General features: G+C 37.5%; 1 protein-coding gene across 4 annotated transcripts in view; it reads left to right on the top strand.

Annotated features, from left to right (window-relative positions):
- The window catches only part of ANLN (anillin, actin binding protein), a 125,403-nt gene that overhangs the window by 70,818 nt on the left and 40,074 nt on the right, over positions 1–14,511 (top strand). For 2 of the 4 annotated variants that reach the window (XM_073238600.1, XM_036990528.2), the window contains exon 2: positions 13,585–13,738. In XM_073238600.1, coding sequence (XP_073094701.1) covers positions 13,585–13,738 — 154 coding nt within the window. Of the gene's footprint in view, positions 1–6,186; positions 6,668–13,584; positions 13,739–14,511 lie in introns of those variants that run through there. The other 2 variants (XM_036990529.2, XM_017661439.3) reach the window with 2 other exon arrangements.

Raw genomic sequence — 14,511 nt, 5'->3', positions numbered from 1 at the left:
GAGTATGTGTGTGCCTATGTATGTAAGTATATGTATGTATATATATATATGTCTATATGTGTACCTATGTTTGCATATATGTGTACATACATACATATATAATAGAGAGACAAAGAGAGTGAGAGAGAGAGAGAGATAATAAAACAAATGTAGTACAATGTTAATATACTGGGATTCTGGTCAAGGGCATCCTGGAATTCTTTATTCTACTTTTTCATTCTCTTTTGCAACTTTTCTTTAAATTTTAAATCATATCAAAATAAAGTGATTCAAATTGAGTACTAAGATGGAAAATGACCTCACTGACCTCTGTGGACTAGGTAGGAAATCTTGTAAGACATGACAGTCAGTTAAACTCATATTTAGATGTCCAAGGTTTTGGTAGGGCATTCTGTTAGCAGGATCAGGGTGCACATGCCATGGACGGAGCAGAGCAGGGTCCATTCAGGGAACAGTAGGGGGAGCGACCTGGAAAGGGCCAATGACAGGTTCTGGGAATCTTCGACTTGTCAAAATCTTCTTGTGTCCTAATCTACTATTTGAATGGGCTGAATTAGGTGATCTCTGTCAGCTCTTGCTGTTTCTTTTTTTAACTCCTTTTTCTCTTGGCCTCCTTTTCAGAGTAGATTGAACTAAGCATGTGGCATCACAGAAAAGGGCAAGGTGGGAGGTTAGCACCAAAGTGGGTGGGTGGGCATTGCTAAAGAGTATGAGCTGTAACATTTTAATTTGACCAAAAGTTGGGAAAGGAGAATGGGCTGAAGGTTAGGGTCGGGTGGGGTAGGGTGCAGATTTAATAGGAGTGAGCAGTAATGGAAAAGAGATAAGGAGTCAAGATTACAATCAGAAGGCCATTTTTGAGGATTGAAATCTTGGAGATGGAGTATTTCCAAGTATTGATTAGTGTCCAAGTGTGGCCATATATGTAATGGATGAGCAAAAGACAGGAGGAGGTCAGTACAGTTGGAAGGTCTGAGGAATGGTGAGGTCAAGATGTAGGAGACTGTGGTCAGAATCATCAGCAAACATTTCTTGAGGGCCTATTACATACCAGGCATGAATGGTGCTGCATGAGTGGCTGGGATGGCATCAGACTGTGAGAGGAGGGAAGAGGAGAGTGAAAGTGGATGGATGTCATGAACACCGAAATTTGGAAGGTTAATGAGAGAGTAGAAAACCATAGTCTGGAAGTAGTAGGTGAGGAGGAATTTTTGAAGTGTTTGGAAGGTAAAAAGTTCATGACAGACATTAAAGGAGTACAATGAACCCTCCTGTATCAAATTTAAGGATTTTATTTTTGATGTTCAATAGATTTTGATATTTAAGAAATACTGGGTCCTGTTATTTTGTAATATTTAAGAGCAACTTTTCTTTAATATGACATTGTTAAAATATTATAAAAATAGGTTCTGTGAATACAGCTTTAAGAAGTCTAGGTATGTACCCCTATGTTTATCGCAGCACTATTTATAATAACCAAGAAATGGAAGCAACTTAAGTGTCCATCAGTAGATGAATGGATAAAGAAGATGTGGTACATATACACAATGGAATATTATTCAGCCATAAGAAGAAAACAAATGTGCTACCATTTGCAACAACATAGAGGAAGCTAGAGGGTATTATGCTCAGTGAAATAAGCCAGGTGGAGAAAGACAAATGCCAAGTGATTTCACTCATCTGTGGAGTATGAGAACAAAGGAAAAGCTGAGGGAACAAAACAGCAGCAGACTCACAGAACCCAAGAATGGACTAACAGTACCTAAGGGAAAGGGACTGGGGAGGATGGGTGGGAAGAGAGGGATAAGGGGTAAAAGGGGCATTACGATTAGCACACATAATGTAGCGGTGAGGGCACGCAGAAGGCAGTATAGCCCAGAGAAGACAAGTAGTGATTCTATAGCGTCTTACTACACTGATGGACAGTGACTGTAATGGGGTATGTGGTGGGAACTTGATAATGGGGAGAATCTAGTAACCACAATGCTGCTCATGTAATTGTATATTAATGATACCAAAATAAAAATAAATAAATAAATCTAGGTATGGGAAAGTGAAGTGACCAATATATAAATTATACTGTGATAACTCCATAAAATATTTCTTCCTCTATGAAAGGCTTTACTGTGGTTCTTTAAATATGAATTCCCTTACTACCCTTACTAACCACTTGAGAAAGTATAAAGGAATTTAAAGCTGTATAAATTGTGAGAATAGTCTATGGAAAAAAAGGAAACATGCCTATAGTTGCATTGATTTTTGGGAACAGTCCAGTATTTTCAGAAAGCACAATCTGATTTTCTTCACTTTGGAATATGAAACATTTTCACTGATTAAATTAGAAAAAAAATTGGATGTTAAGGATCATTAATAGCAGAGATTGTAACAAATAAAACAGCCCTTTTCAGTAACATGTATGTAACATCCTTTGATGGTTCTTATTTCTTCATTATAATAATCATGCAAAGAAGTGGCCCTTTAGCCAGATTACCTGAAGTAGAGAACTTGACTTTAATCCTTCTTGCCACTGCCTTAGCTTGGTTAGATCTATGCCTTTTTGCTCCCTGTAAAATTATTTATTTTACATCATTGTATTATTTTGTGAATGAAATGAAAATATATGTAATGTATTTTGAAAAGTTAACTTTAAATATATAACATTTGGAGTGTCTTATTGAAGTAAATACTTCCAAATTTTTGTGTTTTTAGCTCTACATTGATTTTGTCTGCAAAAATCTTGTTTATTATTTTCTTTGTTGAAAAAGAAGCATCTCAGGAGTAAATACTCATTTACTAGGGCCACCTTTAATCTCTCATCTCTTACTCAGAGCCTTGATTCTATTCTTAAATTAGTGTAATAAGCTGTGGTCTTCACCTAAAAAACTTGGGAGGTTTTGTTTTTATTTAAATAACTGGGGAACACACTGCTGATATTATTTAGAATAGTAACATCATTTAGGACCAACTGCTAATAATCATGGTAATATATAGCATATATTTATTTTCTTTCCTAACTTAATAGTTAAACATTTTTTTTAAATAAAGCAGTTCCAAGGGAAAAACATGGTTGCTATTTATTTAGTACTTTAAGTACAGCTCAAGGGCACATTTACATCATTATTGTGTCTTTGGTGATAAAAATAAATAAATTAACTGAAATATCATCAATGTAAACAGTCTAATAATTGAAGGCAGATTTGGCTAAAATTATTAGGTGATGGTCTTAGGCCAATCACTTGGCCTCTTTGTATCGCAGTTTCCCATCTCTAAAAATAAGAATAATAATTATCTTAACATTCATTCATTCATTCAACAAATATTTACTGAAATCATGTGCCCAGAGGGTGCTGGGCTAAAGGTATAAAGAGAGTAAGTCCCTGCCAATCCACAGCTTACACTCTAGTAGGAAAGGTAGATAATTAATGTAAATACATAACTAAAATAATTCCACATACTTGGTAAATGCAATGAAGAAAATAAGTCAGAGTAATAGGATGGAAAGTGATTAGGGGGCAGAAGGAGGGATGTGGCCACCCAATCACTTAAGTCTTCTTTGAGGAGGTAGCACATTTGAGTTTAGATCCAATTACAGAGGATTCAGACATGGATCCATCTAGAGAAGGGGTGTGTCCAGGGGGAAATTTCATGAAGCAGGAAGGAATATGGAACTTTTTATGGCCAGAAAAAGGCTTATGAGGCTGGAACCTAGTGGAAAAAAATGGAGAGTATTTTGAAATGTGGAGGATGTTAGGCTATTAGGAGAGGCAGGCAGGGTTCAGATCATGTAGGGCCTTGTAGGTATGTTAAAGAATTTGGATATTATTCTAATTGTATTAGAAGACAAACTGGGTCTCAAGAAGGAATTGATCCAGCATGTTTTGCATTTTAAAAAGATCCCTCTACAAGTAAGTTACTAAAGCTAACAATATAGTTCTGTAGGTTCACAAAAACCAATTATGTTCTTACATACCAGTAATAGTTTAAAAAGACAGCATTTATAAAAGCAACAACAATAAAAAAAAGATATAAACATTTTTGGGAGATTAAATTAGGCCTAAACTAATGAAGATAGTTGTGATTGGAAAGGCTTGATATCACAAAGATATCATTCTTTGCAAATGATGTAAGTTCAGTACAATTCCAATTAAAAAAATCTCAAGAGGATTTTTTTTTCTTTTGTAGAGCTTGACAATCTGACCCTGAAATTAAATGGAAGAACAAGGGGGCAAAATTAGCCAAGCCATTTTTAATTTGCCCTACCAGACATCAACACTTACAATATTAGGACAGTTCAGTATTGGGAAAGGAATAGACAAACAGACCAGTAGAAGAGAATGAAGAGCTCCAAAATAGACCTATATATACATGAAAAACTTGAGATCTTACAAAAGTGGCATTACAGTTCTTTTGGGAAGGATGAACAATTACATAACTGCTGCCAAGACATTTGGTTATCCATGTAAAAAATCAATCCAAATAATTTAAAGACAAACCATAAAAGTCCATACTTTCTAGAGGAAAATATGGGAGATTATCTTTATAATCTCAGGGTAGGGAAGGATTTCTTGAGACATAAAAACATAAACCCTATTGGAAAATATATGTATACTTAATTACATACTATTAAACATTTCTGTATATGCAAGATATACTAAAGTGAAAAGACAAACTGTAAACTAGGAAAAGATATTTGCAAGCCAAAATACCAAGGCACGTTATTTTCCCAGAAAATAGTAAATAGCAAAAAGCTTATGAATCAATAAGAAAAAGATAACCACATGGAAAAAAAAGCAAAAGATAAATAGAGTTGAAATTCACAGAAAAGGAAAACTAAAGGTCAATAAACACAGGAAATAATGTTCGCTTTCACTAGTAATAGGAGAAATGCACACACACAAGAAAGGCAAATCTAAAAAGTATCCAAGTGTTAGGAGACAGTGGAGTAGCAGGCATGTTCATAAACTGCTGATTGTAGTATAAATTGTTACAATCATTTTGAAGAGCAATTTTAATGTTTAGCAATAATATTCAGTTTGAATATTGGATATTGAATATTGTCCAGGTGACAATGCAGTGGTTAGAGACTACCTACCCATCCCATCTCTTCCCACGTAACTTCTGACTTTATAGAAAGTTAACAGCTTACTGTTGACCAGAAGTTGTACCAATAACATAAAGCGCCTATTAATACATATTTTTGTATGTTATATGTGTTAATATGCTGTATTCTCTTACAATAAAGTAAGCTAGAGAAAAGGAAGTGCTTTTCAAATTGTCACAAATCTCCAAAAAATTTTCCAATATATTTATTGAAAAAAAAATCCTACACAGTTCAAACCTGTATTGTTCAAGGGTCAACCTAAGATCCAGCCTTAGTGGAGCCAAGACCCCAAGCAATTTCTTCCTACCCACACTCAAAATTCTTTTCATTACAATCTGTAGCATCAACATTCAAATTGAGATATTATTAGTAAAATACTTTTTGTAATGTTTACTGACTGCTAAGAAGGAAACGTTATTAAATACACCAAAACATCTCACTTGGGAGCAATAGGTTTGGTTTGTTTGGCCATTCGGTAGTCACTCTGCAACCTGCACAGTGTTGCTTTCCAGATGAACATGTCAAGAACTGTTGGCTTTACAAGCCCTAGCACAGACTTGCTAAATAAGAAATGAATCTGATACAGTAACTGTGTAACACATTTTTCAATTCTGATTAATCTATAAAAAATAATCACGAGACCCAGCTTGATGTAGTTGTGGAATGTGGACCAAAAAAAAATTTTCATTTTTCCTGGACCTGTTACTTTGTGCGTCAGGGTCTCTCCTCTCCAAGTTATAAAAGGGAGGCTTAAAGTGGATGGCTCTCAAGAGTCCTTCCAGCTCTAACAGTAAATGGGATTTTAAAAAGGCAGGCAGACAGTTTTGCGTATAAGCTCTTTACACAAAGTGTTAATGTTCCCCATGAGAAAGGGGTCCTGCACCCAAGGTGGGTCACTGGTCGATAGCGTCAAGGGCCTGGGACCTACTAGACCTGCCCCTTTTGAAGGCCAAGTCTGCAGTCCACCTTAGGGTGAAGTAGGGGCGGGGGTTGAGAATGTTACGGATTGCCAAAGGGCCGATAGGACTTCAAATACAAAGGCGTTTATCCTACATCAAGGAATGAAGGAAGGCGGGAACGCCCCGTCACAGCGGGTGCGAAAGGATCGGCTTAATCGCGGTTGGTTGTGCCAGCGTTGGGTGTGGGGCTTCGGCCCCGAGATGGTTGAAGGGCAGGGAGCGCGGCCCTTCCGCCGCGTCCCGACCGCCTGAGTTAGGCTGTGATTAAGAAAGGGAAGGCCTCTCTTGGACACCTTCTTGCGCTGGCGAGGCCACGTGACCGAAATCCGGGGCGGAGAGGGGCGTGTCCTGCTCCGTCCCGCGCGCATGCGTGCGCCTGCGGCGCTGAAATTCAAATTTGAACGACCGCCGGAGGCCGACTTTGACACTGGAGGCTGAAGGGAAGAAGCGGACAGAAGGTTGGGAGGATTCCCCCGCCCCGGGCTTCTCGTTTCTCCAAGCAACACAGTGAGCCGGGACTCACTTTTCTTTTCTTGAATTTGAACCGCCGTTTCCGTCGTCTCGCGGTCGACACGCGAAGCCCGAAACTATGGACCCGTTTACTGAGGTGAGGAAGCTTGCGGGCGCAGCCAGACATGATGCCCCGGCCCCCAGCCAGCCTTCCCACCTTCAGTCGGCCTCGGACCCACCCGACGGCCGACGCGTGTGCGCGCGTGCGCAGAGTGCATGCGGGGCCGGGCCGGGGACGCGGGGGTCGGACGGGGGAAGCCAGGGGAGCCGGGGAAGCCGGGGAGGGGCTGTGGGTTCCTCCTGCGCTGCGGTTGCTCTTCGTCCAGTTCTCCTATGCTCGTCCTGCTGATGAAGCTCTGGAAGGAAAACTTTGAGACAGTCCTAAAAAGTCGATAGTGAAAAACCTCCTGTCAGCCCGGTTATTATAATGTCCCTGTGGCGTGGAGCCGTGTCCTTAAGGAGGGTGAGATTGGGCCTGACAGAACAGGTCCTGCTGAAGTAAAGCGGTTGTAACTTGTAGGGTGGAGTCGGGTGCCGGAGTGACTCAGTGCAGCTTGCGTAGCCACCGCCTGAAATGGAATGGAATGTGATTTGCGGGGTTCGTTAGGCCCGCAGAGGAGCTATGCATTTGACAACGCTTTTAACGAAATGACAGCAAAATGTGAAAATAAACCGGGGCCTGATACCACTGCATCTGTTCCCAAATGGTCAGCAGTTCCTTCAGATTCCATTGCTAAGCCAACTAGCTAAAAAGTTTCATACCCGGAATTGACACTTGAACTGAAATGAAACAATGCTAGCCGAATGTACAAATCAAAATTAATAGCTCACTATTGTAAAAAACCGGAGAAAATAACTTTTTGGACAGTGTTTATGGAGCAAAACATTACAGCAAGTAATACTTAATCTTTTGATATTTGGAAAGTGACAGTGGATTAATTATGTCATTATTGTGTCAATTATTTCTCTAGCTTTGGTTGCTTTGGTTTCTGTTTGAGAATATACGTTGACATACTTAGGAATTTTGTTTTGCCAACTGACTTTTCTTCCAGAACAGTTCCTCCTTCTTGAGGTTGTTGTGCAAGTTTCAAACTGTTAACTTTTTGAGTTGTTGCAAAGTGGGCCAAAAATGTGTCTACACTAGATTCGAACATTTAAGTGCTATGAAGAGTAGTAATATTTTAAATTTTTTATTAAAATATCCTTGATAAACAATCTTATGAAGGTTTCACATGAGCAATATTGTGGTTACTACCTTCACCCATATTATCAAGTCCTTCCTCACCCCATTGCAGTCACTGTCCATCAGCATAGTAAGATGCTATAGAGTCTCTACTTGTCTGTGAAATACTGCTTTCCCCTGCTCCCCCTACTCCCCCTACATTATGTGTGCTGATCATAATACTCCTTAATCGTCTTCTCCCTCCCTCCCTACCATCCCTTCCCACCCCCTTTCACTTTGGTAACTGCTAGTCCCTTCTTGGAGTCTGTGAGTCTGCTGCTGTTTTGTTCCTTCAGTTTTGCTTTGTTTTTATACTCCACAAATGAGTGAAATCATTTGGTATTTGTCTTTCTCTGGCTGGTTTATTTCACTGAGCATAGTACCCTCTAGCTCCATCCATGTTGTTGCAAATGGTAGCATTGGTTTTCTTCTTATGGCTGAGTAATATTCCATTGTGTATATGTGCCACATCTTCTTTATCCATTCATCTCTTGATGGGCACTTAGATTGCTTCCATGCCTTGGTTATTGTAAATAGTGCTGCGATAAACATAAGGGTACATATGTCATTTTGAATCTGTGATCTTGTTTTCTTCGGGTAAATTCCTAGGAGTGAAATTCCTGGATCAAATGGTATTTCTATTGTAATACTTTAATTTTTGAAGATGTAATTACAATTCCATTAAGTTAAGATAATAAAAGTATGAACAATTAGAGTTTACTTGTATTCAAACACTGTAGTATTTATTTTTGTTCCAAATTCTTAATCATCTTGGGGAAAACACATCAGTGTGTTAATCTTAAAGATACTAACAGAAAAATCCAGAACACATTTTTGTATTAGTTTTAAAGAGTAGGGCTGTATCTTGCTGCACTAATGGACAGTGACTACATTGGGATATGGGGGGAACCTGATAATATGGGTAAATGTAGTAACCACATTGCTTTTTCATGTGAAACCTTCATAAGAGTGTATATCAATCATATCTTAATAAAACATTTTTTAAAAAGTAGGGCTGTTCACTGTACCATATATATTTCACTTATGTTGAAGTTAAAAAGGATATGTTATTTTACTGACTTAGAATAGGATTCATTAAAACATTAGCCCTATATGTTCTGAATAATATTTTTAGTCTAAGTAACTGACAGGAACAAAGCATTCTGAAAGTTGGCTGAAAATTGTACTTCATTTTAATTAAAAATGTCATTCTGAAGCTAATACAAATCTTAGTGGAAAGAAACTTTTATTTGAAAGAAATCTGTCATTTTGGAGTGTGCTCAGATATATGTATGGTTTATATTATAAAAAGTTAAATCAGTTGCAGTTGGAATAAACTACTTTGACAGCTTTTCCTTAATTGGTCAGAGTGAACTATTTGAATTGTTTCCAAGGACTCGGTGCATAATTACAGCATTCATAACATTTTTGCACAGTGAAATGAACTGATACAATTTCTGCTTTGAAAAGGACTGAAAGTTGGAAAAATGACTTTCTCAACCAAAGTTCCTATCACAACTATACAACACAGAAAATTATTTGATAAACTACTTTCTCATATCTCCCAAAGGTACTTCATAACCATGTCATCCTACACGCATTGAAGAGTTGTTATTTCATTACATTAATATTGGGGTATTAGGGCTAATTCTGTTGGTAACTGGTTGAGAAAGGCTACCACCATCCTCAACTCTCTTGTCCAACAAGGCTGCCTTGCGTTAGTTCTCCCTGCTGTTGGTGGTGCTGTCCCGCACGCTCTTTCGCCGACTCTTCTGCCGGACAACTCACAGTTTGACTTCCCTTCTTCAGAGGGGGAGATAGCCTTTTACATTGCTCATCTCACTTGCAGTTACCTGTTGAACATATTTCCTGCCAGAATGTGAACTTCATGAAGGTCTGACTGTTCTTTCTTATTCAGAGAAATGTTTCCCTTACATCAAGCACATCTAATAATATTCTGCTGAATTAATATAGAGAGAGCCATTTAGTGCAAATTATTTTACAACAAATAATCAAAATGCAACAGTAACTATTAGAACATTTTAGCAATGTTGTTTTCTTTATTGCAGAAAATACCAAACTTTACGTAATGACTCCACATGTGTCCATCACACAATAACGCAGGGCCATATTGTTTCACAATATGCCCCTCTCATCCCTCCTATGGAATTATTTGGGAGCAAATTCTAGAGATCATATAATTTTATACATAAACACCTCAGTATTTCTCACTGAACACTAAGGACTTTATTTTTAAAATCCTAGTGCCATTAAAAATTAATAAATAATTCCTTAATATCAAATATTCTGTTGATGTTCAGATTTCTCTAAGTGTCTTGTGTTTTTAGAGTTTGTTGAATCATAATCTAGACAGGGTCCACCGGGCAATGTCTTTCTAATGTTCTTTATGGATGAACCAGAAGTAAAGAAGCCATCTTGATTGATGGATGAACAAGCAGATGTGTATTATTATGATCAGCTGATAGCATTAAAAAAGTTATGTTGATGATATGAAGTTACTCCCACTGATAATAAGTTCTTAAAAAGAGCAATTGGATTTAGTAAAAGACATTTATGTCAAAGCAGGTAAAAGCCCAGATTCTGGAACCTAGGTTTGAATCCCTGCCTTGCCACTTCTTAGCTATGTTACCTGTGGCCTGCTATTTAACCTGTGCTGAGTTACTACATCTGTAAAATAGTGGTAGAAACAGAATGTACCAAATAAGAATTTGAGAATGAAATGAGTTAGTGTGTGCAGACATTGGATGTACTTCATATATTAATCCTACCTAAACATTGGTGGTGGTTGTACTTGTTAGGTGAATTTAAAACCATAAACTCAATATTCATACCATGGGCATTAGCCTCTAAAAGATCTGCTCATGGATGATGGTCATCCCAGTCCAAGGCTAGCATAGAGAAACCCAGAGCTAGGTGTGCCAATGGAACTTTTTAGTTAGAACCTTAAAAAGAAAAAAAGTTATAGTTGAAACACTTTTTGAAGCATCTTTTCTTGTGATATAAATAAAATGCTGTTACTATTTTGAAAGGGATTTCTCTTACTTTCCAGAATTAAATGAGAATCTCTGTATTTGGATAGAATGCTGTTAAAGCATATTGAAATAGCTAATTTATCTTATGTTTACTCTGTTTAAGAAGGCAAGGAACAACTCCTTGGAAAATTTCTGTCAGAAATGATACAAGGTATGTGTGGCAGAAATTGCTAAAGGAATATAAGCTTTGACTACCTTAGATTCATCTGGAATATCTTACTTCCTGATTATGTTATTACAGTGGTTTTTTGTTGTTGTTAATGCCTCTTATTTAAAGAAGGAGGTATGATATTTGAAGGAATGTACCTTGTAAATTAAAGAACCTTCAATTACTGATACACCATTATAAGAAAGAGTGACATTTATTCAGCTGCTGAGTTAATGTTCTTTAGCTGTATCATTTCTTTTAATTAATAGTTTTTGGTGCTTATTAGTTTTATTTCACAGGTCAGGAAACTTTTTTTTGCTTATTTGATTTTTTTAATCTTCAAATTTTTGAATCTAATTAGACAATAGAACACTTGTATATATTTGGCAAAACCACATTCTTTTGTGACCTGTTGCTCATAGTAACTTAAGATACACTGACTCACAAGTATTCCAACTGACCAGAATGGAATGTGGGCATGCCTATGAGTGAATATAGTTAGGCTTGTTTTGTATCTGGGAAGTGATATATTTTATCATGAAGGAGATTATCAGATATGTATGAATTTGTGTAACAATTTCACTTTTGAGTATGTTGAAGACTTTTATTTACAGGGTAAAGGTCTTATGTTTTGGAAAGCATTTGGTTCATAAATTGCTCACTCAGTGACACAGCATTTAGATCTACTGTAACTTCTTTCAGTGGGAAATCATTCCTAAAAAAAGTAGAGCTGTGTCTACTTCCAAATTTAGTTCAGGCTACTTCTGCTTCTTGTTGTTACTTCCACTGAAATAAGTTCTTAAAAAGAGCAATTGGATTTAGTAAAAGAGACGTTTATGTCAAAGCAGGTAAGAGCCCAGATTCTGGAACCTAGGTTTGAATCACTACCTTGTTCTTACTCACATGGCTGGTTGAGGAATTTTAAAATATTGTTATTTACTTTCATTAAGAAAATAAAAAGGTCAAATGGAGTTAAATTCCTTGAGCTGCTTGATTCATTAGTCTGTTTAATTCTTTATATCTGTGTTTGCAGAGCAGGTTATAAACTCCAGCCAATAATCTGTGTGCCTTCTTGTGTCTATTTGCAAGAGAAAGAATTGTTTTGCCCGGTGGACCCTGTCTAGATTATGATTCAACAAACTCTAAAAACACAAGACACTTAGAGAAATCTGAACATCAAGAGAATATTTGATATTAAGGAATTATTTATTAATTTTTAATGGCACTAGGATTTTAAAAACAGGGTGTTTTATGTGCTTTATTACACTGGTTTAAAAAGGAGCATCCAGTGAGTTGGGTAATTTTATGGAATGACTAAGACATCAACTTAAAACCATTGTATTATATATTGATATTTAATTAAATAAAACATAAGCTTGTAGGACTAATACATCAGTTATCTCTTGATATTTACCATCACACCAAATTTTAGTGGCTGTATTAGTTTTACTGCTGTAACAAATTACCACAAATTTAGTGGCTTAAAATCACACGTATGTATGAGATTCTGTAGGTCAAAGTCTGATGGATTTTACTGGGTTGAGATCAAGGTGTGTGGTGTTGGCAGGATTGTGTTCCATCTGGGTGCTCTAGGGGAGAATCTGGTTCCTTGCGTTTTCCGGCTTCTAGAAGCCACCTGTATTTTTTGGCTTCTTCCATCATCAGAGCCACCATCACGTCATCCTGACCTCTGCTTCCATTCTCTCATTGTCATGTCTTCTCTGACCTTTCTACCTCCCTTTTCTCTCATGTGATTACATTGCTAACTAGATAAGCCAGGATAATCTCTCCATCTCAAGATTCTTACGTTAATCACATCAGCAAAGTCCCTCTTGCCATGTAAGGTATATAAGGTTACATATTCATGGGTTCAAAGGATTAGGATCTTAATATCTTTAGAGAACCATTATTCTGCCTATCATGGTGTTTAAAACAACCCCATTATTTCTCATGATTATTGGCTCAGCAGTTTGTGTTGGGTTCAGCTGGGCTGTGTTTCTGCTGGTGTCTCCTGGGGTCGTGCAGGAATATGCAGTGATCTAGCAAATTATTTGGGAGTGGCTGGTCTAAAATGTTCTTATTCACATGGCTGGTGGTTAATGCTGCTGTCAGCTGGGCCATGTGTCTCTAGCAGGCTTAGCCTGGGCTTCTTCACGTGGTGGCAGTGTTCCAGTTGATTGAGAACAGGAACTGTTAAAAGACCTCCTGAGGCAGTGGGATTCACACAGTATCGCTTCTGCCACAGTTTATTAGTCAAAGTAAATCATAAAACCAACCCAATCAAGGGTGTGGAAGCAAATTCTACCTTTTGATGAAAGCAGAGAAATTTTATGGCAATTTTAAATCTCATACTTTACACTAACTTTACTTCAAATAACTTTATGCATATTATTTTCCCTTTAATGTTCATATACATACATAATACTCTTGACATGGGGTGCTCATGGGTTGAGTCTCCACTTAATTACTCATTCACTTTTGAAATGTATTTGTTATCTTACATAGCAATTGGTGATTTTAGGAGATACCTGAAGTTTTGTGAACCTTTGACTAAACCTGTTTTTTAACGTTCTGATATACTGTATATGTAGAAACTGCTTGAACGAACCCGTGCCAGACGTGAGAATCTTCAGAGAAAAATCGCTGAGAGGCCCACAGCAGCAGCAAGGTCTGTGACTCACGCTAAGCGAGCCAGGGAGCCACTTTCGGAAGCAAGTAACCAGCAACCCCTGTCTGGTAGTGAAGGTAAAAGACTTTGTGGGGAAAAATAAAATTCCCATTTTTTAAAGGAGATAAGCCCCAAACATTTTATTGTGCATATTGGGAGACAAATGTAATGGCCTCTTGGGGAAGATAAGCTTTCTATTCTATTTCAGCCTATCAGGCCAGAGCAGAGTTTGTCATAAATATTTCAAATTAATTTGTTGAACTCTATTTTCTTCAATCCAAAGTTATCCTTAAAACCCTCAAGGGATGACAAGTAAAGAAGCAGGGGAATACTACTATGGCAGTGGTGTGGAGTTTACGCCGACAGTGGAAATACAGCCGACCATCATCAAGTTCAGACATGTTTCTGGCATGAGAAGGGCAGTGAAAGACAGACCTGCTGCAAATGCTTGAAATTTAAGGAGACTTTTCATCCTCTAGCTACTGAACCAACTCTAAGGCTAGGCTCAAAGAATAGATTGTTAATTTACAAAACATGAAATTAAAAAAAACAAATACATATAAAAACAAACCCAAACTCACCTGGAAACTTGTCTTATTCTCTCCTAAATCCTGGTATTCCCAGCCTGTGTCAGTTAACTGCCTTAGTCTTTTCCTAGAGTGTGGAATAGTCTGGAGATAATTTTCCACAGTAAAATTTAAAATATATATGGAAAAAGAATGTTCCAGAGGACAAACACTACAGAATTTTTGTACCAGTACTACAGAAGAGATGAGAGCATGAGACTGGCTCACAATTATTTTGTGAACTAACCACAGAATGGGAATTTTATGTATTTCTTGGTGTAAGT

This window comes from Manis javanica, chromosome 6, assembly GCF_040802235.1.
Source record: "Manis javanica isolate MJ-LG chromosome 6, MJ_LKY, whole genome shotgun sequence".
NCBI classification, from domain to species: Eukaryota; Metazoa; Chordata; class Mammalia; order Pholidota; family Manidae; genus Manis; species Manis javanica.
The sequence above is the reverse complement of the archived record's forward strand: the minus strand, read 5'-3'. Positions and strand labels throughout refer to the sequence as shown.